Below are 25,812 nucleotides of genomic sequence, written 5' to 3'. Positions count from 1 at the left end.
ACAGCCAGACCCTGCCACCTGTACTTCATCACTTCCCTAAGTCAATGCTCTTAAAAAAAACACACACACAGAGAGAGAGAGAGAGAGAGAGAGAGAGAGAGAGAGATAAAAGAAAAGAAAAAGGTCTTGCAATGTGAGAAAAATGCTGTAGCTAGACAATTGACACTCCTGCCTCCCAAAAAAGAGGAATGCCTCCTCCTCCCCAGAATTTTCTGTTGCACCCAAAAGTCTGATGGACGGGGTTTATAATAGAGACGTACTTAAGAGCGGGCCGGCTGTTTTCTGCTCAGCTTGAGAACTTTTTTCTTATTCCTTGTGCTCCAGTGTGTCTGACAAGTTCTACCTGGAAGCCACAGGCATAATAATAATAATAATAATAATAATAATAATAATAATAATAATAATAATAATAATAAATTTATTTATTTGTTACCCGCCTCTCCCTCTGGATCGAGGCAGGGTACAACACAATTAAAAACAACATAAAGTACATAAAACTAATTCAAACATTTTAAACCAGTGCATCATTAAAAGCAGCACACCATTAAAAAATGGCTACTAGCTCCGCCCCAACACTCCAGGCTCCGCCTTCTGATGTGTAAGCCCCACCCCTTCACTCCCAGGATCCATGTCCTGCATCTCAGCATCCGGGGCTCAGGAGAGCCTGGTAAACCCTCAACTACGAACCTTTCGTTATGACTGTTCATGGTGGGAGTTGCCCAATCGCCCTCTGATGTGTCTAGTAGCCCAGCGGTTTTGGGATTGTGTTCCCAGAAACCCTGGGCTTCCTTGGAAGCTCATCAACGTTACTCAAGAACACAGCTTCTCTGTTTTGACTGACCTTCGCCCTGCAAACGTACACCCGTCGCGAAACGTTGGCTCTGTTCTAGGACACCGTCTGGGTTCGCACGGAACACGACAGCCAAAGTCCTAAAAGTAAATTTAAGACCCTAATGGATCTTAAATTTACTTTTAACGGGCAAAAGTGTGCTGTCTCCAGGAACACGACTGAGTTTTGTATTTTATATTTCCAAAACCACACTTAGAGTTCTGTGTACAGTTCTGGTCACCACACCTAAAAAAGGATATTATAGAGCTGGGAAAAGTGCAACTAAAATGATTAAGGGGCTGGAGCATCTCCGCTCGGAGGAAAGGTTGCATCAACAGGGATTGTTTAGCTTGGAAAAAAGGAGGCTGAGGGGAAACAGGATAGAGGTGGACAAAATTATTCCTGGTGTGGAGAATGTGGACAGGGGGGCATTTTTCTCCCTCTCTCAAAATACTAGAACCCGATGGGGTCATGCCATGATCGGTGGGAGATTCAGGACAGATAAAAGGAAGGACTTCTTCACACCATGCAGGGTTAAACTATGGAACTCACTGCCACAAGATGTCGTGATGGCCACCAATCTGGATGGCTTTAAAAGGGGGTTGGATAAATTCCTGGAGGAGAAGGCTATCCATGGCTCCTAGCCCTGATGGTTGTGTGCTATCTCCAGTATTCGAGGCAATAAGCCTGTGTGCACCAGTTGCTGGGGAACATGGGTGGGAGGGTGCTGTGGCACCATGTCCTGCTTGTTCATCCCTGGTTGGCCCCTGTGTGAACAGAGTGCTGGACTAAATGGACCCTTGGTCTGATCCAGCAGGGCGCTTCTGATGTTCTTACGTTCTTAAAATGGGTAACCAGCATTATTCCTTGACTGGTTCCCAGAAGTCCTCGCAGGAACTGCAGGTCCCACCATCACACGAGGCACAGAGCCTTCATCGTGAGGCTTTGAACGTGCAGGCACTTTGATTTCACCGGCAAGTCAGGTTTTGATTTGTCCCCCTCCTCTCCCTAACCGCACGAAGCCTGCTTTTTGTAACATCTTGCCCGGAGGTCTCGATAGTTTTGCACCGTTTTTGTGACGCTTTGGCTTCCCCCAGCCAAGGTATTAGGCTCCTGTCGTTTCTGGAGTCCTTGCGTTTTTGCTAGGCGTGGAGGAAAGGGCAAATGCTCTGCTCCTCAAAGAGTCCCAAAGAGCGCATGAAATGTGTCTCTTTCATGGCCTTGTAAGTTATGCGAAGGCGGTCGCTCTCTGCTAGCCTCTGTTTCTCCCCAGAAAACGCGTGACACGGTGCCTCTTTTCTCTCTGTCCTCTCTCTTTCCTCTCTCGCATGCTGAGGCACATGATGCTCCGGCAGCTGTTGAGTCAAAAATAGCTGGGCCTCTCGATTGCGTTATCGCTCAGTCCTTTGGCAAGAGGAAGTCCCCGTCCCGCTTCCTCTTTCTCAAGGGAGGCTGCCATCGCGACGCATCTGCCTGGCCGTATCTGATCGTAGGGTCTGCAGCTGCTGTACCCTCTTGCGCTCCGTGGACGCTTTTGCGCCGTTGGCACCAGCCGGCAGCAACTCCCAAGAGGTTGCAGTTTGGTTGCAGCGCAAGGGACAGCCTGTGGCCCTAGTTCCTAGGCTGCTCTTCCCTCTGGGTTTGGACCCTGCCTGTCCCTCTCTTTTATTTATTTATTTGTTACATTTCTATACCGCCCCATAGCCGAAGCTCTCTGGGCGGTTTACAAAAGTTAAAAACAGTGAACATTAAAAAGCATATTTCCTGCACTGAGCAGGGGGTTGGACTCGATGGCCCTGTAGGTCCCTTCCAACTCTGCTGTTCTATGCTTCTATGATTCTGTACGAAATTTAAAAGCATCAGAAACATAAAAACAACAGTATAAAAACAACGGTATCCATTTAAAAACAACACGATGATGAAGAATATTTGTTATTGTAAATTATCTAACACAGATTCCAGAGCGGTGAACGTAGGTATAAATACTAAAAGAAAGAAGATTTTAGAAAACCAAATTAAAATTGTTCAATTTAAAAACAAAGGAACCAGAAAAGCAATGGCTAGTCAGTTGAGGACGGCTTCTTGAAACAGAGTTGTTTTCAGGAGGCGCCTAGTCAGAGCCTGCCTGACCTCCAGGGGCAAGGAGTTCCATAGGAGGGGAGCCACCACACTGAAGGCTCTACTCCAGTGGATTCCAGTCGGTCCATAGGTCCACGCGGAACCACCAGAAGCAGGCCCTCCAATGACCTCAGTGATTGGGCAGGATGGTAAGGGAAGAAGGCACTCTCTCAGGTATCTCTTCTTCAAGCAATCAGAGCCAGGATCCGGCCCTCTGAGTTCTGTTCCTGGACCTTGCACCAGAGTCTGAAGAAGAGGAAATTAGGTTCCAGGATTACTACAAACGAGAAGGATCTTGGAATTGTTGTAGATCGCAAGCTGAATAGGAGCCAACAGTGCGATATGGCTGCAAGAAAGGCCAATGCTATTTGGGGCTGCATTATTATTATTATTATTTATTTATTTATTTATTTATTTATTTATATAGCACCATCAATGTACATGGTGCTGTACAGAGTAAAACAGTAAATAGCAAGACCCTGCCGCATAGGCTTACATTCTACTAAAATCATAGTAGAACTATAATAGAAGTATAGCTTCCAAATCACGCGAGGTACTGGTTCCTTTCTATTCGGCCCTGGTTAGGCCTCCTCTAGAGTATTGCATCCAGTTCTGGGCTCCACAATTCAGTAAGGACGCAGACAAGCTGGAGCGTGTTCAGAGGAGGGCAACCAGGATGATCAGGGGTCTGGAAACAAAGCCCTAGGAAGAGAGACTGAAAGAACTGGGCAGGTTTAATCTGGAGAAGATTGAGGGGAGACATGATAGCACTCTTCAAATCCTTGAAAGGTTGTCACACAGAGGAGGGCAAGGATCTCTTCTCGATCCTCCCAGAGTGCAGGACACGGAATAATGGGCTCAAGTGACAGGAAGTCAGATTCCAGCTGGACATCAGGAAAAACTTCCTGACTGTTAGAGCAGTACGACAATGGAATCAGTTATGTAGGGAGGTTGTGGGCTCTCCCACACTAGAGGCCTTCAAGAGGCAGCTGGACAACCGTCTGTCAGGGATGCTTTAGGGTGGATTCCTGCATTGAGCAGGGGGTTGGACTTGATGGCCTTGTAGGTCCCTTCCAACTCTGCTATTCTGTGATTCTATGACTGTGCTAGGACAGAGTGCAGGGCGCGGAATCATGGGCTCAAGTCACAGGAAGCCAGATTCCGGTTGGACATCAGGAAAAACGTCCTGACAGTTAGTGCAGTATGACAAAACATCAGGAAAAGCTTCCTGACTGTTAGAGCAGTATGACAATGTAATCAATTACTTAGGGAGGTGGTGGTCTCTCCCACCCTAGAGGCAGCTGGACAACCACCTGTCAGGGATGCTTTAAGGTGGATTCCTGCACTGAGTAAGGGGTTGGACTGGATGGCCTTAGAGGCCTCTTCTAACTCCACCATTTTATGACTCTAATTCCCGTAAGAGAATTAAGGAGGGCAAAGCTTGATTTGAGAATTCCCCCCTGAGAATCTTGCCCGCAATTCTGTTTCAGCGCTGGCACCATCGTGTCAAAATGACCCTTGGAACTGGCCTTCACAATAAACCTCCCTCCACCCTGACCCATAACAAAAGCAAGACGAAAGGAGACCGTTTATTCAGATTGCTCTGCGCTGAGGATGCACGTGGCGCGAGGGTGGTGGAGGAATTTCTCCGTCAGATACACGGTTGTCATGGTTATTGGAAGCAGCGAGGTACAGCAGGAGACGAATTGCATGGGTGTCTTTCTTTCCCCATCCCTCCACCCCCTCACCCATCTCATTGCCGCATCTCCCCAATCTGGGCTTTCCAGACCGAAGTTGGTTGGCTTTGCCTGCGCTCGGCGGCGTTACTGGTAGCGTGTGGGCAGAGGGTGGGCGGGCAGTGTTTAGGTGACTCAGTGCCATCCCACCTCAAGGCAGGATGAGCTACCCTACAGTTTATGAGAGGCAGCTCAGGCTTGGAGTTTCGAGAATCAGCCGGGATCCATCAGGTCCAGGGATGAGCTGGAACGGACGCCCCCCGAGCCGGAGAGGGACCGTGGGAAAGGTGCGTTGAGGACTCAGGCTGGATGGACCGCTGCGCTGCGTACCCCGTGGTTTGCGTGCGAAGGATGCGTGCATCTTGATGTTGGGGGGGGGGGAGGCGGAGGGTTGTGCCTAGTTAACGTTCACATTGGACGATTTATTTGTTTCGCTCCCCAGGTCCGGCTGATATTCACATTCGCAGCTTGGCTTGCTTTCTTGAGTCATCTGCAGGTGGCTACTCATCCCACCTTTCTGCCTTGCACCTGATAGCAGCTTGTGGAATTCCCTTAGCTCTGGGTTTGCATAGGTCAATCGTGGGGTGTGTGTATGGAATTGGGGGGGGGCAGGATCCTGCCTTTAAGATGATCAGGGGTCTGGAAACAAAGCCCTATGAAGAGAGACTGAAAGAACTGGGTATGTATAGCCTGGAGAAGAGAAGATTGAGGGAAGACATGAGAGCACTCTCTTCAAGGACTTGAAAGGTTGTCACACAGAGGAGGGCCAGGATCTCTTCTCGGTCATTCCAGAGTGCAGGACACGGAATAACGGGCTCAAGTTAAAGGAAGCCAGAGTCTGACTGGACATCAGGAAAAGCTTCCTGACTGTTAGAGCAGTACGACAATGGAACAAGCGACCTAGGAAGGTTGTGGGTTCTCCCACACTAGAGGCATTCAAGAGGCAGCTGGACAACCATCTGTCAGGGATGCTTTAGGGTGGATTCCTGCATTGAGCTGGGGGTTGGACTCGATGGCCTTATAGGCCCCTTCCAACTCTGCTGTTCTATGATTCTATGATAGTGACTTGAAGCAGGTAAACTTTCAGAACCTTGTAACCAGGTAGATCCAATATTCTTTCAAGTCCTTACAGCTCTGGAAACAGCAGGTAACCCCCTCTGCACAAAAAGAAGTGGTGACAGCGTTCCTGGCTTGAGATTTTTTTCTGGGAGCATGGCCACCCCGAAAAGCTACATACAGAAACGTTCGCCCTCCGGGAGATTTTAGGGAGCTGTCAGTACATCGAGTGGGATGCGTTGATATCAGTGCATAGGCGTAATATATCTGACGTGAATTGGGGGCAGGTAATTGGGAGGGAAAGAGGTTACAAATTCCTTGGCCTCTTACTTGCTGTCTAGGATTCAATCTGACGCACTCCTGATTTGAACTGATGGTGACATTTCTACCTCTGGGGATTGCTGGACCCTGACGTTTTAGGGAGAGAGAGAAAAGGCACAGAACCCTTTCATTTTGGCATGCTGGTGGAGTCAACACAATTGCCTTAAATTACCAACAGGACTCAAGATTTTGGGTGTTGTTGCTTTTTAAAAATAATAATCATTCCAGGTGTGTGTGCTTTTTAATGTCCTGGAAAATGTAAATGACAAATTTTGGATGTTTATCCTGAAATCTTGTTGGTATTCAAATTTGGGGGTGGCATTTCATTTCCCATCCAGGAGGCATCTTTCTATCTGCCCCCAAGTCTCGCTTAACACAAGACCTGCTGGTGGTAGGAATGGAAGGAGCTAGAACTGGTTTGTTGATCCAGATCAACACAGATGCGTGCGTTTTGGGACACACTGCCTTGGGGGTGTGGCTATTAGGGGATCTGCCCGGCACTTTCACATGTACAGCTACACCCACTGATCCCACACCTTGGAAGGTGTGGAGCTTAGATGAAGACAAACTGCAGGTCGTGCTCTAAAGATGTACCAAGGGACACAGCAGAATCTTCCTGTGTCCTTCAGCATTTGGCCCTGGTTAGGCCTCATCTTGAGTACCGTGTCCAGTTCTGGGCTCCACAATTCAAGAAGGACGCACTGGAGCGTGTTCAGAGGAGGGCAACCAGGATGATCGGGGGTCTGGAAACAAAGCCCTATGAAGAGAGACTGAAAGAACTGGGCATGTTTAATCTGGAGAAGATTGAGGGGAGACATGATAGCACTCTTCAAATACTTCAAAGGTTGTCACACAGAGGAGGGCCAGGATCTCTTCTCGATCCTCCCAGAGTGCAGGACACGGAATAACAGGCTCAAGTTAAAGGAAGCCAGATTCCTGTGTCCTTCAGCATTTGGCCCTGGTTAGGCCTCATCTAGAGTACTGTGTCCAGTTCTGGGCTCCACAATTCAAGAAAGACGCAGACAAGCTGGAGCGTGTTCAGAGGAAGGCAACCAGGAGGATCAGGGGTCTGGAAACGAAGCCTTTGATTTTCCTCCTGCCTCCTTGTTCCATCTTGATCCCCAATGGTCCCTTCCTCCTTTTCTTCCTGGGTGGTTGTTCTTGATGGGATTTGAAAGGGCTTCGGAGAATGATATCTATCCTGACCATCACCTGCTGGGACAGAGAGAGAGGATACCTAGTTACAGGTGCAATTGAGAAGTAGAGACTGCAATCCATGATCAATTAGCTGTTACCGTGAACTAATACAATTGTGGTTTCTGACATGGGGATGGGAGGGAAACAGATGCAGGTGTGGACTGCAGGTGTGGACAGTGGACCATAAAATTTATTTATTTATTTATTTATTACATTTCTATACCGCCCAATAGCCGGAGCTCTAAATACCAACAATCCCCAATTCTAAGTACTGCAAATGACACAGAGGATGTTTACTGGAGAAATTTCCCCTCTATTCGGCCCTGGTTAGACCTCATCTTGAGTGTTGTGTCCAGTTCTGGGCACCACACTTCAAGAAGGATGCAGATAAGCTGGAGGGGGTTTAGAGGAGAGCAATGAGGATGATCAGGGGGGTCTGGAGACAAAGCCCTATGAGGAGAGGGTGAAAGAACTGGACATGTTTAGCCTGGAGAAGAGAAGATGGAGGGGAGACATGAGAGCACTCTTCAAATCCTTGAAAGGTTGGCACACAGAGGAGGGCCAGGATCTCTTCTCGATCCTCCCAGAGTGCAGGACACGGAATAACGGACTCAAATTAAAGGAAGCCAGATTCCGGCTGGACATCAGGAAAAACATCCTGACTGTTAGAGCAGTATGACCGTGGAACCCATAACCTCGGGACACTAGAGGCCTTCAAGAGGCAGCTGGACAGCCATCTGCCAGGGATGCTTTAAGGTGGATTCCTGCAAGGAGCAGGGGGTTGGACTGGATGGCCTCAGAGGCCCCTTCCAACTCTACTGTTCTCTGATTCTATGACTCCTTTGGTAAGAAGGAGCTTCGCTGGAGAGGTTCTCACCACGGATGACACCAACCAGGGAGCTTCAGCTATTGGGCGGTATAAAAATGCAATAAATAATAATAATAATAATAATAATAATAATAACAACAACAACAACAACAACAACAACAACAACAACCCATCTCTTTCTCTTTCCCTGCAGAACAAAGAAAAAGAAAGGATGAAGGAGAGCAAAGACAAAGACGCCCGCTACACCAATGGACACCTTTTCACCTCCATCACCGTCTCTGGCATGACCATGTGTTACGCCTGCAACAAGAGCATCACGGCCAAAGAAGCGTTGATTTGTCCCAGTAAGTCAGCGAGGGTCTTGCGTATGAACTGTGGGGGGGTGGGCAGTGTAAATTGGATGGATTCTGTCCACTCCTGAACCTGGGGGCATTAGAAACTCACACACACACACAGATAGGGGGCTGGGCAGTGGCTTGGGAAAAGTGCCTTTCGGGGTAACTCAACAGATGGAACTCTGCTCATTCTCAGGGGCTCCACTGAGACACATTTAGGTTTGGGAAGCAATCCCTTCCCAGGTTAGTTTGGTCGTGACCGTAGAGAAGGCGGTTTGTTTATGTCCCCCTGTTTCTTTCTCAGAGTGTGCCTTGGCTCTCATGTACAGGTCATCATTCTCACCCGCATGGCCAGTGGCCAGGAATGCTGGGAATTGTAGTCGAAGACATTGGGAGAGGGACAGGTGGGAGAAGGCGGCACTAAGCTATGGGCCCTCCTTAAGAATGCAGTTGTTTTAAAAGACACAGTCCCTTCCTCACTGTGAGATACTGCAGCATTTGAACGCGCACCTTTCCTGCTTTAAATTGACTAAAGGCCTGGGGCCCGATCCACTCTAGAAGAGGCCCTTTCTGAGGCGTAGGCCTAACCACCAGCCACGAGGTCGTCCAAATGACGCACGGCTGATCCTGGGTTGAACTGGGGACGAGCGCTCAGTTCTCCCGGGATAGCTGGGACTGCTTTTCCCCTGTTTTTTCCTGCTGTCCCGGGACCATCCCGAGCTCCGTGGGCGGTGTGGTCCTCCCTCTTCCCCACGAGTTGTGGGGTTCAGGAAATGGGCACGGAGCTGTGGGGGGGGGGAGTCCGTGGGTGAGGAGGTTTCTTTCAGCACTGAGTTTGTTGTGTGTGTGTGGTTGTTTTTAACAAAACCTCACCTTCACGCAGTATCGTGCTTGCGCAATTGCGCAAATGTCTCCTCTTTAAAAAAAAATAATGGCGCCCCGGAACGTCCCTCTTTAATTCCGGGACAACTCGCGGGCGTGTGGACCTTGAGGGACGTTCCCAGAAGTGGAAAACTCCGTGGTCGTCCCTCCTCTCTCCCCAAAGGGCTGCAGGTGTAGGTGACCCTTTTGCCTTTCCGATTACGGGAGATAAAAACCCAATAACTGGAGGCAACAAACCTATCACCCATTTTTTTCAGACCACTGATCCTACCGCTGCAGCAGAAACAGTTAGCAATGCCAGCACGTCATGGTGGTGGTGGGTGGGTGGGTGGGATTTATTAATTTACAGTCCCTGAAGGATGGGTGAGAGTGCTTTTGGAGGTTAACTGCATTATCACTGTAATAGAGATTTTAGCATCTCAGTAGCAGGAAATTCTGATTGCATCGACTGGTAGAAATAATAATTAAAAGATAACCAGTATGGTCTTTGCATCGTTTGCATTCTGCAAACCGCCTGTTGTTCCGGAGTCATCAGAGAGCAGAGAGAAAAATTAGTTTGTGGGAAGGACCTACCACTAGCTCTCTTTTTCAGATGGAAGCGATACCCCAAAATAATCCTGTAATGCCCCACCCCCTGCTCTGCCCTGCCCCAGTGCGAAAACCTAAACTTCTATCAGAGCCTCGTATTAAGTTACAAGATGGGGATACTTGGCTCAGCAATACTACAAACGAGAAGGATCTTGGAACTGTTGTAGATCGCAAGCTGAATATGAGCCAACAGTGTGTTGTGGCTGCAAGAAAGGCAAATGCTATTTTGGGCTGCATTAATAGAAGTAGAGCTTCCAAATCGCGTGAGGTACTGGTTCCTCTCTATTCGGCCCTTGTTAGGCCTCATCTAGAGTATTGCGTCCAGTTCTGGGCTCCACAATTCAAGAAGGACGCAGACAAGCTGGAGCGTGTTCAGAGGAGGGCAACCAGGATGATCAGGGGTCTGGAAACAAAGCCCTATGAAGAGAGACTGAAAGAACTGGGCCTGTTTAGCCTGGAGAAGAGAAGATGGAGGGGAGACACGATAGCACTCTTCAAATACTTAAAAGGTGGTCACACAGAGGAGGGCCAGGATCTCTTCTTGATCATCCCAGAGTGCAGGACACGGAATAACGGGCTCAAGTTACAGGAAGACATCAGGAAAAACTTCCTGACTGTTAGAGCAGCACGACAATGGAACCAGTTACCTAGGGAGGCTGTGGGCTCTCCCACACTAGAGGCCTTCAAGAGGCAGCTGGACAACCACCTGTCAGGGATGCTTTAGGGTGGATTCCTGCATTGAGCAGGGGGTTGGACTTGATGGCCTTATGGGCCCCTTCCAACTCTGCTCTTCTATGAACATGCTCTCATCACAAATCGCCTCACCTTGCTGTCACAAGGTTTGGCTGAACCCCAAACACCTTGCCCAGAGCATTGCCAAACACAGTTCCATGGCTGTCCTTGTCTTGCTGAGAGGGGAAAGAGAAAATGGAGAAGGACCCAACTCCTGTTATTGGGCCTGTTCAGACGACACTTCAGGCTCTGCGGTTAGCGAAACTATGGTTCTCTGGGGTTCGCACTAACCACAGGTTAACCGTCGCACACAACGCTTTAAGCCAGGGTTAAAGCCGCTCACCCTGCTGCAGGCGGTCCGACTGGGGTGAGCGAGTGAGCAGGGTTTAGCAAAATGCATCGCCAGTGTGAAGCGTTGGACTGGGAGTCGGGAGATCCGGGTTCGAGTCCCCACTTGGCCATGGAAACCCACTGGGTGACTTTGGGCCAGTCACAGACTCTAAGCCCAACCCACCTCACAGGGTTGTTGTGGTGAGGATGAAACGGAGAGGAGGAGGAGGAGGAGGAGGAGGATTATGTATGCCGCCTTGGGTTCCTTGGCGGAAAAAAGGCAGGATAGAAATGCAATAGTAAATAAATAAAATAAACAAATCGCGCAAGACGCCTTAAACCCTGCTGCTTAACCCAAAGCCTTAAGCGGCAGTTTTTAAGGTGTCTTCTGAACAGGCCATGTGTGTGCATGTGCAGAGCTAACAAGCCAGGGCTGTTTTTCCTGGGCACGCTTAGCAACTTCGCAGGGGCATTAGATTCAGTTTTAATTTGGGGAGAAACAGCTTCTCAGGATGCTTAAAATACTTTATTTCAAAGCCCGATGCGTTTCGGCCTGTGTTCTTTCAAAGGCCTTATTCAGGGGGGGGTTGATAAGCGAAGTCTGCAGAAATACCTCTAGCAAGGTGATTGTCTTCTCTTGACCTAGTTTTGGGTTTCAGTTCTAATTTGGAAGTTCATGCCCTCCTGATTGGAACCTCGCTTTCCCACATGCCAGGAACTTCGTTTATATGCAAGAGCACCCAGCCATTTGCTCGGTTTTATCCCCAAGAATTTATTTATTATTTATTTTTATCTATTAAAACATTTGCATCCCGCCCTGTATAACTAGGATCTCAGGGTGGTGTACAGGCAAAATTATACAGCAATATAAAGCAATAAGTGTACACAGCAGAAAACAAATTAAACCAAGCTAAAAACAGTATAAAATTTAAAAGCAATAAAAAACAAGACAATTAAAGCAATATGCAAGCTTGGAATCTCCTTTCCTAAACCCATCATTTCAATAGAATCATAGAATAGTAGAGTTGGAAGGGGCCTTTAAGGCCATCGAGTCCAACCCCCTGCTCAATGCAGGAATCCACCCTAAAGCATCCCCGACAAATGCTTGTCCAGCTGCCTCTTGAAGGCCTCTAGGGTGGGAGAGCCCACAACCTCCCTAGGTCACTGGTTCCACTGTCGTACTGCTCTAACAGTCAGGAAGTTTTTCCTGATGTCCAGCTGGAATCTGGCTTAATGTAACTTGAGCCCATTATTCCGTGTCCTGCACTCTGGGAGGATCGAGAAGAGATCCTGGCCCTCCTCTGGGTGACAACCTTTTAAGTATTTGAAGAGTGCTATCATGTCTCCCCTCCATCTTCTCTTCTCCAGGCTAAACATGCCCAGTTCTTTCAGTCTCTCCTCATAGGGCTTTGTTTCCAGACCCCTGATCATCCGATGGTTGCCCTCCTTTGAACACGCTCCAATACATATACAGTTGCTAGCATTGTTGGAGCACTAGATGCCTTTTAGATGTCTTAGAAGACATTTTTCTCCCTCTCTCAGAATACTAGAACCCAACGGGGTCTTCCCACGAAGCTGATGGGTGGGAGATTCGGGACAGATAAAAGGAAAGACTTCTTCACACAGCGCAGAGTTACAAAATTCGCTGCCAAACAATGTGGTGATGGCCACCAATTGAATGGGTTTAAAAAGAAATTAGAAAAATTCCTGGAGGAGAAGGCTATCAATGGATATCGTAGAACCATAGAATAGCAGAGTTGGAAGGGTCCTACAAGGCCATCGAGTCCAACCCCCTGCTCAATGCAGGAATCCACCTTAAAGCATCCCTGACAGATGGTTGTCCAGCTGCCTCTTGAATGCCTCTAGAGTGGGAGAGCTCACAACCTCCCTAGGCAACTGGTTCCATTGTCGTACTGCTCTAACAGTCAGGAAGTTTTTCCTGATGTCCAGTACCTCCGGTATCGGAGGCAATATGCTTCTATACACCAGTTGCTGGGGAATAGAAGCAGGAGAGTGTCCTACTTGTGTATTTCTCCCCAACAGTCCTCTATGTGAACACACAACTCTGTTGTCCTCCAGTGGTCCCACTGACTCCCTTAGCTAGTTTCCTGTTCCCGACATATTTAAATAATTTGTCACTCTTCGCCTTCGTGTCATTCGCGATAGGCTCCTCGAAATACTCTTTCTCCCCTCCGTTTGTCAGCGCGCGTTTCCTTTGTACCAGTTCGAGTCCGTTTTTGTGCTCCTAATTTGGACAAGACGTCCGTTTTTCTAAAGAAGACCCCTTCTTTTCTCTGACAACTTCCTTTGTGTCCATTTTCGTGCTCCTAATCTGGACAAGGCGTCCGTTTTCTAAGGAAAACCCTCGGACAACTTCCTTGGCCATGTTTGCTAACCGTACTGGTGGACTTGGAGCGTCCTTCCTTGACCCGTGGGGTACATTCTATCTGAGCTTCTATTCTTGTGGTGTTGAGTGACCCCCACGAGTTCTGGAGATGTTTGACCCTCTTGACTTTTCCTTTCAACTTCCTTTTTACCAGTTCCCTCATTTCAGAGAAGGTTCCTTGCCTGCCTGCTGAGAACCTCATCATAGGATGCTCCATTTTAGGGACCCTTTGTTTTGAATCATAGAATAGTAGAGTTGGAAGGGGCCTATAAGGCCATCAAGTCCAGCCCCCTGCTCAATGCAGGAATCCGCCTTAAAGCATCCCCGACAGATGGTTGTCCAGCTGCCTCTTGAAGGCCTCCAGTGTGGGAGAGCCCACAACCTCCCTAGGTAACTGGTTCCATTGTCGTACTGCTCTAACAGTCAGGAAGTTTTTCCTGATGTCCAGCTGGAATCTGACTTGCAGTAACTTAAGCCCATGATTCCGTGTCCTGCGCTCTGGGAGGATCGAGAAGAGATCCTGGCCCTCCTCTTTGCGATAACCTTTCAAGGATTTGAAGAGGGCTCTCATGTCTCCCCTCGATCTCCTCTTCTCCAGGCTAAAGAGTAAACGCGTGGACATCTTTTTTGGGGAGGAGCCATCACAGCAAAACAACCTCCCTAAATTAGCCTGCTGTTGATGCCTTCAAGCACCCAATCAAAACAGCCCTTGTTCTCTCAAGGCTGTGATAGAAACTAGTTTGGACCTGCCGTTTCCTTTTCCCATGGCTGTTTATTGCTGCCACTTTATCTGTTTTTGGCAGGGGTGCAGAACCTGAGGCCCGTGGGCCACATCCGGCCCTCCAGGGTTCTCCAGATGGCCACGCCCCTTTCCCCCAGCTGCCAGTCATTTACTGCTTCCCCAGCTTTTGTTCAGTCCCCCCCCCCATTTTGGAAGGTGGAAATGCCTCTCCTAAAAGGCTTAAGTTACTGACAGTAAGACCTTTAAGCTGAAATACGCTGGGATTTTTGGCCACGCCTCTTTTCCTTTGGCCCATCCCCTTTGGTCTTCAACCCCAGTGATCTCTGAAACACGCCCCCTCCCTCCGCCTTAGCTTCTCTGTAATGGAATTCGGAGCTCAGGGTAAAAGCGGTTCTGTACCTTCGGGTTATGGGTTCGAATTCTTAATTTGTTTGATGCTATATCTTCGCGTTGCTTGAAAAGTCGGGTGTAAGCCACTTTGGAGAGTTCACCAATGCAAAGAAAGGCTAACCAATATTTAAGTAAATAAATACGTTTTGCAGAGTAAAATCTTTATTGGAGAAATGCAAATGCTTTCAAAGTAGGGCTGTGCACCAGCCCCCCCCAAACCGCTTCGTGGCCCGATCCGAAACTTTCGGATCGGGCCCAACCTGCTTCGGGTCGATCTGACCCTCCCCCAACATGGTCCGGAACCGGATCCAGAGCGAGATCTGAAGGGTCGGATCGAGATTCGCCCCTCATTTTGCCCCCTTCCCCACTTACTTTCCTCCGTGGCGGTGGGGGGCAGCGGAGTCAGGTAAGCCCCCTTCCCCCCACTTATCTGCATCCGTCGCGGTTCAGCGTTGGCTTCAACTGAGGCCCAGACCTCAAGCCGGAAGCAGACCACAGCCTGCTTCTGCTTTGAGGCCTGGGCCTCAGTTTAAGCCGACACCGGACCACGACGGAGACAGGTTAGCCCCCCTCACCAGCAGTGGCACCAGTTAAGCCCCCGTCCCCCCACTTACCTGTGTTCGGGGCGATCCGCTTTGCCTCAATCCGCAGCTCCCCCGACCCGATTTGGATCCACCCTTAGTGAATGCAGATTGGGTCGCTCCACTCCCGATTCAGCGATCCGGAGCGGAGCACAGCCCTATTTCAAAGAACTACTTGTGGCATTTATTTATTGATTGCGTTTACATTCCTCCTTTCTCCCAAGATGAGCCTGCAAGTTGGCATAGAGAGGCAGGCTTCCATGCAGACAGACCCATTTACCTTCATCAAAATTGCCTTCAGACCAGAGCCATGAGATGTACACGTTGGGCTGGATTGAGACGATAGTCGGAAAAGACACTGCAGTTTCTGATATGAATAGTAATCACATGCTTGTCTCTGGTCAAACAGGGTCTGCAGGTTTTTCTGTTGTTGTTTTTAAACCTGCTAAATCTCATGGACTGGAGCTAACGGTGAGACAGCAGCACCTGTATAGGAGTGGGGAATCACATTGCTCTCCAGGGCCTCCTGTTTGCCCCCTGAGACCAATTTAGGCATGGGAGCAGGCGCCGTCAGGGCAGGTGCGTCGCCCCAAAGCCCCTCCCTTCCCCCTGACATCACCTCTTCCTACTCTCCATGCCGAGAAATTCACTGCCTCTTGCTTCCCTTCTCCCTAGACAGCAAGAGGCAGGGAAGCCGTTGAATACGTAGCCGGCTTCATTTCTCCCTCACTTCCCCTGTTCAGGAAAGTCGAACGAGAAGCAAAGAGGACTCAAATGGCGCCCCGAGGACCTGTCCTCGCTCTTCTCTGGCCACCCCCAGAACGTCCCTTGCCGTTTTGGCTCCGGCCTCGTTCCTTTTGTCTTTGGTTAAATAGGTTCTGTAGGTTTTTGACGCACTGCAAAAACCTGCTCCACCTGTTTTCTAGAGGCAACGGCAACACGGCTGCGCGCTCACTCTGGGCAGCGGTGCCTGATTTGCGCCACATTCAACTCCCTGAAATACGATTCTTTGTTTACTGGTTTCTCTCCACTCTGCTTCTGGCCGAGAAAGTGGGTGGGTATAGAGTTTTGATCATTGCCCCTTTCAGAGCCTCCTCCATTTTGGCTCCTGCCTCCTCCACCCGAAGCAAAGCGGTGCTGCAGAACAGCTGCAGTTTTGGAAGCGTTGCTGCGCAGCTCCGGAACATCCGTCTGTAAAAACAGCTGTCGCAACCGGGCAGCGAATGCGACTTGTTTTGTCAGACTGCAGTGACCACTGTTGTTGTTTTTTCATTGTTGCTTGGAGATCTGGCAGCGGCAAGATGGGGCATGTTTTCTCCTGAACCCAGCAGACGTTGTCTTAAGCATTGGCCCAAGTGCATCTGGGCGGCCATGTTTGGCTTTGCTTCCCAGAACAAGGCCTTAGGCCAAGGGTGAGCAACCCCTTTTTCTGTCTCCCAGCGGTGGGCCGGGTCAGAACCAGAAATGGTCACACTCCTTCCCCTCTTTTCTCTGCCTCGTTCTCTCTCTTTTTTTTCTACAAATACGTTTCTCTCTCTCAGACCGGGTTCACATGACAGGCTAACCCCTATTCAGTGGTCGAGTGTGGGTTAGTTTGAACCATGGGTTGTTTTCGTAGACTCATAGAACGGTGGGTTTGGAAGGTACCACAAGGATCATCAAGTCCAACTCTCTGCAATGTGCAGGAAAACCAGTTCAACCACCCATGAGTGGTGGCCGTCCGGCCTCTTCTTAAAAACCTCCAGAGATGGAGAACCCACAGCCTCCGTAGGGAGACCGTTCCACTGTTGTACAGATCTCACCGTCTGGAAGTTTTCCCTTACATTTCATCGGAATCTAGGGAGCTGGAACTTATATTTATTTTATTTATTTATTTAAGCATTTTTATGCTGCCATTCAGCCGAAAAAGGCTCTTGCGGCAGCTTACAAAAGCATTTCTTGACAGTCCCTGCCCACAGGCTTACAATCTAAAAGACATGGCACAAAAGGAAAGGGGATTGGGAGGGAGGAGGAGGAGGGGGAAAAGGAAAGCAAATTCAGGCACTACAATCTTAGTTGCAAAGTTCAGCAGTGACAGTTGGTAGGAGGAAGGAGGGGGCTCTCAGCTGGAGCTGGACCCAGGCATGATGGAGAGGTGCCTGGCTGCTGCTTCATTATTATTATTATTATTATTATTATTATTATTATTATTTATTTATATAGCACCATCAATGTACATGGTGCTGTACAGAGTAAAACAGTAAATAGCAAGACCCTGCCGCATAGGCTTACAATCTCCCTCATTGGAGGCCTCTGCAGAGACAGTTGGTAGCAGGAGGGAGGGGGCTCTCAGCTGGAGCTGGACCCAGGCACGGTGGAGAGGTGCCTGGCTGCTGCTTCCTCCCTCACTGGTAGCCTCTCTAGAGACAGTTGGTAGCAGCAGGGAGGGGGCTCTCAGCTGGTGCTGGACCCAGGCACGATGGAGAGGTGCCTGGCGGCTGCTTCCTCCCTCATTGGAGGCCTCTGCAGAGACAGTTGGTAGCAGGAGGGAGGGGGCTCTCAGTTGGAGCTGGACCCAGGCACGATGGAGAGGTGCCTGGCGGCTGCTTCCTCCCTCACTGGTGGCCTCTGCAGAGACAGTTGGTATACACATTATTTCAGGTCCTAAATTCTGTGGCCATAGAAAATAGTTCTTGGTTGTCTTTCCTGCGGTGCCCTTTTATGTACCTGAGCACTGCTCAACGTCTCCCCTCAGTCTTCTCCAGACTGAACATCCCAAGTTCTGAATGTCCTCATAAGGCATCTCCTCAAGTCCCTGTATCATCTTCGTTGTCCTCTGAACCTGTTCTAACCTGTCCATGCCCTTCTGGAAATGTGGTGCCCAGAACCGTGTTTTTTTGAATGGTGGGTGGACGTGTTGTCTGAACGCAGCCAGGGTGGCTTGTTAACCATGCACTCTGGCTCATTTTCTTAAACAAGCCGCCTTGAGAAGCCACGGTTTGTTGTTGCGTTGTTCAGGCTGGTTAGCAAGCCGGTCTGGCTGCATTCAGACAACATGATAACCCGCCCTGCAGAAAACATGTTGGGTTCAGGCAACACGCTAGCCCACAGTTCAACCAAGAACCCACGGTTCAAAACAACCCATGCTCAACCACTGAATGTGGGGTAGTGTGAACCCAGTCTCCCTCTTCCTTCCTGCTCAGAGGGCTGCTAAGTGACACCACTTTTGCCAGCGGTGTGAACTGCCCGCATGCCGAGGGCTTTTGAAATTAGGCCAGATGTGGTCGTAGGAATGCTGGTTGGCCACCTGGTCCTTAAGATCCACTTGCCCGGAGAGCCATGGGCCTGACAGTGAGTTTCTTTCCAGGACGCTCACATCGTACGGTCATGAGCGTTTCATATGGAAGACGGCCAGCAACTTGAGCCCAGACAGTTGGACCTTTCCTGGCTGAGCTGCTTGGTGGCAGGATCCCAACCTGAAGGCTGTCTACACCCGGGGAAAGCCCCGCGGTGGCTGTGGGTCTGCACCGCGTTAGTTAGACGACGTAGGCACAGGTTTGCAGCCCCCGCGATGCTGGGTTTTGAAGAAGTCAGATTTTACCCCGACTTTTTGAAAGGGAGCGAGGTCAGTACGGGCTTCCGCCATGTAATGTCACTCTTGGTTGGCCAATCCGGGGCCAACCCAGGGGTGGAGCCTGGTGGAAGGTGACCAGCGATTGGTCGCTTTCCACCAGGAAGCAGGCAGGGGCAGCTCCAGGAATCAAATGGCCGCCCAGAAACCCCACGCTCCCTCCTCGGCGTTAGGATTACCCGACTTCGCCTCGGCGAGAGGGAAAGCACGGGACAACCCACCCACCCCCGGTTGGATTCGGAGAGCCCTCTCCTGACCAATGAGAAGAAGCCATGTTAGAAGCAGTGATCACTCCTAATCTTGTTCGTCCTTCCCATATTGGGGAATGGTGGCTTGACTTCAGCCCAAACAGCACCAGCTGAACACTGTCATAAGAACATGAGAAGAGCCCACCTGGATCAGACCAAGGGTCCACCTAGCCCAGGGCTCTGTTCACACAGTGGCCAAACAGCTGTCGGCCAGTGATCAACAAAGCAGGACACGGTGCAACAGCACCCTCCCACCCATGTTCCCCAGCAACACAGGCTTACTGCCTCGGATACTGTTGGTAGCACATAGACATCAGGGCTAGTATCCATGGACAACCTTCTCCTCCAGGAATTTATCCAACCCCCCTTTTCAAGCCATCCAAATGGGTGGCCATCACCACATCTTGTGGCAATGAGTTCCATAGTTTCGCTTCGTGCTGTGTGAAGAAGTCCTTCCTTTCATCTGTCTTGAATCTCTCGCCCATCAGCTTCATGGGATGACTCCATGGGGTTCTAGTATTTTGAGAGAGCGGGGCGCACAGCTCAGTGGTAGAACCCCTCCTTTGCACGCAGAAGGTCCGAGGTTCTTTTGCACGCAGAAGGTCCCAGGTTCGAGCTCCGGCATCTCCAGGTAGGGCCACCCATTTATCTAAAATTATTGCTCAGCTGCCTTTAAGGACTGATCCCTCCAAGAAAGAAATCCCGCCTGAAACTCGGGAGAACCGTTGCTGCCAGTCAGTGCTGGCAATACTGGTCTCACTCAGTACAAAGCAGCGTCTTATTTCCCTGTGATCTCTTTGGGAATGTTCAGGGCTTCATTTAGCTGGCATTCCGCCCCTGAACCTGTTAGGAAACCCACACTCGGCTCTGTGGACATGAGAAATAATAACCACGAGGAGGCGAGAGCTCTTGCGGGTGTGTGCAGAGTGCTGTTCCCTCACCACGGAACAACCGCAGACGACCCTTGCGCATCGAGGGGTCGGTTTCGCCTCCCTCCCATGCAAGGAGCACAAAAGCCTGCGCGTCGATCCCTCCTGCCTCCAGCTGAGACCGTCCGGTCTACGTGGGCTGCAGCTCTTGGCAACGGCTTCTGGCCGAGCAGATGGTCCTACGAATAAGCGGCCATTTGGTGTGTGTGTTTTTTCCTGCCCTCCTCCCTGGTAGTCGGGGGTGGGCTTGGAATTTGCAGGGTGTGTGGGGATCTCCTGGAAGTACAGCCTGTGTTTAAAAAGCGGTGGAACAAAAGGCAGTGGGCTGTTCTCATCCAGCTGTGGCTAGCGGTGTTAGAAACGTGGCAGCTGGACGCCGAGGAGAACTCTCTATGAAAATTGAGAGGCAGACGTGGCCAGGGGCTAGTGTGTTCAGCTGTAGGGCACATGCTTTCCATGTAGATGGTCTCTGGTTCAATCCCAGCATCCCCAGTTAAAAGGGTCAGGTGATGGGAAAGACCCCCACCTCCCCGGGACCCTCCGCAGCAGCTGCCACTCAAAGTACGCAATTCATGACGAGATGGACAAAGAGTCTTCTCCATCCCAAGGGTGCTTCCTTTGCGCTTCGGATGTGAAGTTTCGCTTCTCTTAAGAACGTAAGAACATCAGAAGAGCCCTGCTGGATCAGACCGAGGGTCCGTCTAGTCCAGGACTCTGTTCACACAATGGCCAACCAGCTGTCGACCAGGGACCAGCAAAGCAGGACATGGTGCAACAGCACCCTCCCACCCATGATCCCCAGCACACAGGCTTATTGCCTCGAATACTGGTGGCAGCACACAACCATCAGGGCTAGTAGCCATGGATAGCCTTACCTCCAGGAATTTGTCCAACCCCCTTTTAAAGCCATCCAAATGGGTGGCCATCACTACATCTTGTGGTAGTGAGTTCCATAGTTTAACTACTTCCTTTTATTTGGCCTGGATCTCCCACCACTCAGTTTCATGGGATGACCTTGGCTTCTAGTATTTTGAGAGAGGGAGAAAAATGTCTTAGTTGTGCTTTTATATTGTATTTTATATTATGGTTTTATACTGTTGTTTTATACTTGAATCGCCTTAATTTTGTAAACCGCCCAGAGAGCTTCGGCTATTGGGCAGTATAGAAATGCAATAAATAAATAAATAAATAGCCCTTTTCTGCACGGTTTTTCCCAGCTCTATAATACCCTTTTTTAAGGTGTGGTGACCCCCAGCAGTGGGGAGCCTCCAGCCTGTGGGTCACAAACGGCCCACATTCCCTTCTGCCTTGCCAAGGCCCTGCCCCCTTTCCCTGAAGCTCCGCCCCTCGCCGCCATTATTATTATTATTATTATTATTTATTTATATAGCACCATCAATGTACATGGTGCTGTACAGAGTAAAACAGTAAATAGCAAGACTCTGCCGCATAGGCTTACAATCTAATAAAATCATAGTAAAACAATAAGGAGGGGAAGAGAATGCAAACAGGCACAGGGTAGGGTAAAACTAACAGTATTAAGTCTGCACAACATCGAGTTTTAAAAGCTTTAGGAAAAAGAAAAGTTTTTAGTTGAGCTTTAAAAGCTGCGATTGAAGTTGTAGTTCTCAAATGTTCTGGAAGAGCGTTCCAGGCGTAAGGGGCAGCAGAAGAAAATGGATGGAGCCGAGCAAGGGAAGTAGAGGCCCTTGGGCAGGCAAGAAACATGGCATCAGAGGAGCGAAGAGCACGAGCGGGGCAATAGTGTGAGATGAGAGAGGAGAGATAGGAAGGAGCTAGACCGTGAAAAGCTTTGAAGGTTAACAGGAGAAGTTTATATTGGATTCTGAAGTGAATTGGAAGCCAATGAAGAGATTTCAGAAGCAGAGTAACATGGTCAGAGCGGCGAGCCAAGAAGATGATCTTTGCGGCAGAGTGGTGAACAGAAACCAACGGACTGATGTGAGAAGAAGGAAGGCCAGAGAGAAGAAGGTTGCAGTAGTCCAACCGTGAAATAACCAGTGCATGAACAAGCATCTTGGCGGAAGAGACAGACAAAAATGATCGAATCCTGGCAATATTATACAGGAAAAATCGACAAGATTTAGCTACTGCCTCAATATGAGGAATAAAGGAGAGCGAGGAGTCAAATATAAAGCCAAGGCTACGAGCTTCCTTGACCGGAGTAAGCGTAACATCATTGACAGTAAGAGAGAATGAGAGATGAGGAGAAGGTTTAGGAGGAAAAACAAGCAATTCAGTCTTTGCCATGTTAAGTTTCAAGCGACGATGAAGCAGCCAAGCTGAGATATCTGAAAGACATGCCGAGATACGATCGTGAACATCAGGAGAAAGTTCCGGAGATGACAGATGTAGTTGTGTATCATCGGCGTACAGATGATATTGGAGGCCATGAGATTGAATAAGCTTGCCCAAGGGCAACATGTATAAGGCATCACCACCTAAAGCAGCCTTCCTCAACCTGGGGCGCTCCTGATGTGTTGGACTACAACTCCCAGAATGCCCCAGCCAGCTGGCTGGGGCATTCTGGGAGATGCAGTCCAACACATCTGGAGCGCCCCAGGTTGAGGAAGGCTGACCTAAAGCCACGTGAAGCTGCAGTTCCTGAAGGCTGCTCTCACCCCTTGCTTTCTGAACAGAAAAGGTTTGGGGGCGAACGAAGATGGCTTTGTGGGGAACACCTCTACAGGTGCTTGGAGCACCTGGAAGGCGGGGTTCCTGAAACAGCCGCCCCCCTTTTCCCGTGAGCTGAGCAGTGTAGTATTTATTTATTTTATTTATTTCATTTCTATACCGCCCAATAGCTGAAGCTCTCCGGGCGGTATTGCCTGGGGCCGGTGGGGGGATTGCACAGAAGGGGAATTTTACCATGTTAATTTTTCAAGACTTTTTGGGAACTGTTTCCTCCCCCCATCCCCGGGGGAATGTTATTTATTTATTATTTTATTTATTTATTTATTTATTTATTTAAAACATTTATATCCCGCCCTATATCGCTAGGATCCCAGGGCACAGATAAAATCATACAATATAAAACAATAATTATACGCAGCTAAAAACAGATTAAACCATGAATCAAGTTAAAACCAGTGTATAATTTAAAAGCAGTAAAAAAAGAAACGGTTAAAATGATGTGCGACCTTTAATTTGACCATTAAAGGCTTTGTGAAAGAGCCGTGTTTTTACTTGGTGCTGGAAGAAAGTCAGCGTTGGCGCCAGGCGGGCCTTCCACAGTCGGGGTGCCACAGCAGAGAAGGCCCTCTCCCATGTCCCACCATAGCGTATGTCTCGCGTTGGTGGGATACGAAGGAGGGCTCTTCCAACAGATCGCAAATCTTGGGCAGGCATATATAGGGAGAGGCGCTCCCTCAAGTATCGAGGTCCCAAGCCGTTTAGGGCTTTAAACGTCACTACCAGCACCTTGAATTCCGACCGGAAGCGTTTAAGCAGCCAGTGCAATTCCTTTAAGACCAGTGTGATGTGGGCTCTGTATTGAGAATGGTAGTGCCATCCTTGTTTTTAAGGGAAGGGATAGAATGCAGGTGTTCTTAGTGCAGGGAAAGGTGCTCTGTGTATGCTCAGAGGCACTTTTTATTATCTTGCTGTTCATCGCTGTGTCTTTTGAAGAAGGGGCAGAGCCACAGATGGGGCGTGTGGCAGAGGGGGACCCCGACAGCGTCTGTAAGAGATTTCTTTTCTACGTATACATGGGACTTTCTAGCGGCAAACTCTGCACTCTTCCAGTCAACTCTTGGTTTCGGTCTTTGTGGCGTCCTTGTGATTTCCCAGTTGGGCTGCAGCCAAATTTGGACTCTGTTGGTTTCCCTTACTTTGAGCTTGGGAATCAGGAGGAGAGTTTGCATTTGTTCAAGCCAATGAACGTCACCACAGCCTGCTCCGGAGCGTCGTCTGACCGAATCGCACAATTGTGTTCTCGGCTGTTATCTCGGACTGGGCCTTTTTCCTGAGCCAACGTTTGCCCACGCGTGTGATCTCTCTCTGTCTTCCAAATGCAGGGGCTGGACCCTGAGTCTGGACAGCCATGGTAGTCCAACGGAGAACAAAGTGCCAAGTCTCAAACTGGCAAAAATATTAATAACCTTGTAAGCGAGGGGATTTAAAACTCTCAAGTTTGCAGGCTGACGAATCTATGAAAATGATGTATTTATTTATTTATTTATTACATTTTTATACCGCCCAATAGCCGAAGCTCTCTGGACGGTTCACAAATGAGATACATCTGTGCAAACGCCATCAAGAGGCACTGTTTCGCTAAGGGTCGACCTTTCGAATGCCCTTGGCTCAGGCTTGCAGTATAACAGCAAGGAGTGACTCTGAGCATGTGTGGAATTCACTCACTCTTGAGCCTCGCCCAGCACCCCTGAGATCAAGAGGAAGGCACAGGCGTGCGCAGAACGTTTCATTAGGGTGTGCACCCAGAGATGATTATTTTTTAAAGACGAGCGTTTATTGAATACTCAGTCATAAAGGACATTTTTTATTCATTCATTTATTAAACACTGTAGCCAGCCTTCCTCAACTTGGGGCGCTCCAGATGTGTTGGACTGCATCTCCCAGAATGCCCCAGCCTGGCTGGGGCATTCTGTGAGTTGCAGTCCAACACATCTGGAGCGCCCCAGGTTGAGGAAGGCTGCTGTAGATGCTGATGCCCTACTCTGCGTTCGGCTTTCCTGACCGCGGGAAGGCCGCTGCAGGTGTGTGTGGGGGGGAATGAGGAGATGCTCCTCAAAACCCAGCATTGGTGGGGCTTTATGGTGACACTGGGAATTTCGTTCCTGCTGCTGGAAGCAATGGCTCTCTCTCGGAAACAGCGGTTCTTCGGTGTGGCAATGGAGCAGCCTGAGGGCTGTTCCTGCTGTGTCTGGACCCCACTCTGGATCCCTACTCAAAGGCCTCCTCAATTCAGCACTTATTGCTTGAGACTTTAGGGTGTGCCTGGGCACACCCAGCACACCCCTTGCGCACGCCTATAGAATCATAGAATCATAGAATAGCAGAGTTGGAAGGGGCCTACAAGGCCATCGAGTCCAACCCCCTGCTCAATGCAGGAATCCACCGTAAAGCATCCCCTTCGTGTCATTCGCGATAGGCTCCTCGAAATACTCTTTCTCCCCTCCGTTTGTCAGCGCGCGTTTCCTTTGTACCAGTTCGAGTCCGTTTTTGTGCTCCTAATTTGGACAAGATGCCCGTTTTTCTAAAGAAAACCCCTTCTTTTCTCTGACAACTTCCTTTGTGTCCGTTTTCATGCTCCTAATCTGGACAAGGCGTCCGTTTTCTAAGGAAAACCCTCGGACAACTTCCTTGGCCATGTTTGCTAACCGTACCGGTGGACTTGGAGCGTCCTTCCTTGACCCGTGGGGTACATTCTAGCTGAGCTTCTATTCTTGTGGTGTTGAGTGACCCCCACGAGTTCTGGAGATGTTTGACCCTCTTGACTTTTCCTTTCAACTTCCTTTTTACCAGTTCCCTCATTTCAGAGAAGGTTCCTTGCCTGCCTGCTGAGAACCTCATCATAGGATGCTCCATTTTAGGGACCCTTTGTTTTGAATCATAGAATAGTAGAGTTGGAAGGGGCCTATAAGGCCATCAAGTCCAGCCCCCTGCTCAATGCAGGAATCCGCCTTAAAGCATCCCCGACAGATGGTTGTCCAGCTGCCTCTTGAAGGCCTCCAGTGTGGGAGAGCCCACAACCTCCCTAGGTAACTGGTTCCATTGTCGTACTGCTCTAACAGTCAGGAAGTTTTTCCTGATGTCCAGCTGGAATCTGGCTTCCTTTAACTTGAGCCCGTTATTCCGTGTCCTGCACTATGGAGGAAGGTCAGAGGGCATTGCTTGGAAGCAGCCTCAAACACTGCCATTCAAGACTAAAAAGAATACGAATAGTAATAATTAATACGTAGGGTCATTTGTGTGTTGCAATTTTGCAAGAGC

The 25,812-nt window shown here is 49.4% G+C and overlaps 1 protein-coding gene across 1 annotated transcript in view; it reads left to right on the top strand.

Moving 5' to 3' along the window:
- The window catches only part of ARHGEF2 (Rho/Rac guanine nucleotide exchange factor 2), a 135,236-nt gene that overhangs the window by 68,283 nt on the left and 41,141 nt on the right, over positions 1-25,812 (top strand). Inside the window, exon 2 of the mRNA XM_063146105.1 lies at positions 8,280-8,430. Coding sequence (XP_063002175.1) covers positions 8,280-8,430 — 151 coding nt within the window. The remainder of the gene's footprint in view (positions 1-8,279; positions 8,431-25,812) is intronic.

This window comes from Elgaria multicarinata, chromosome 21 (assembly GCF_023053635.1).
Source record: "Elgaria multicarinata webbii isolate HBS135686 ecotype San Diego chromosome 21, rElgMul1.1.pri, whole genome shotgun sequence".
Classification (NCBI taxonomy): Eukaryota; Metazoa; Chordata; class Lepidosauria; order Squamata; family Anguidae; genus Elgaria; species Elgaria multicarinata.
The sequence above is the reverse complement of the archived record's forward strand: the minus strand, read 5'-3'. Positions and strand labels throughout refer to the sequence as shown.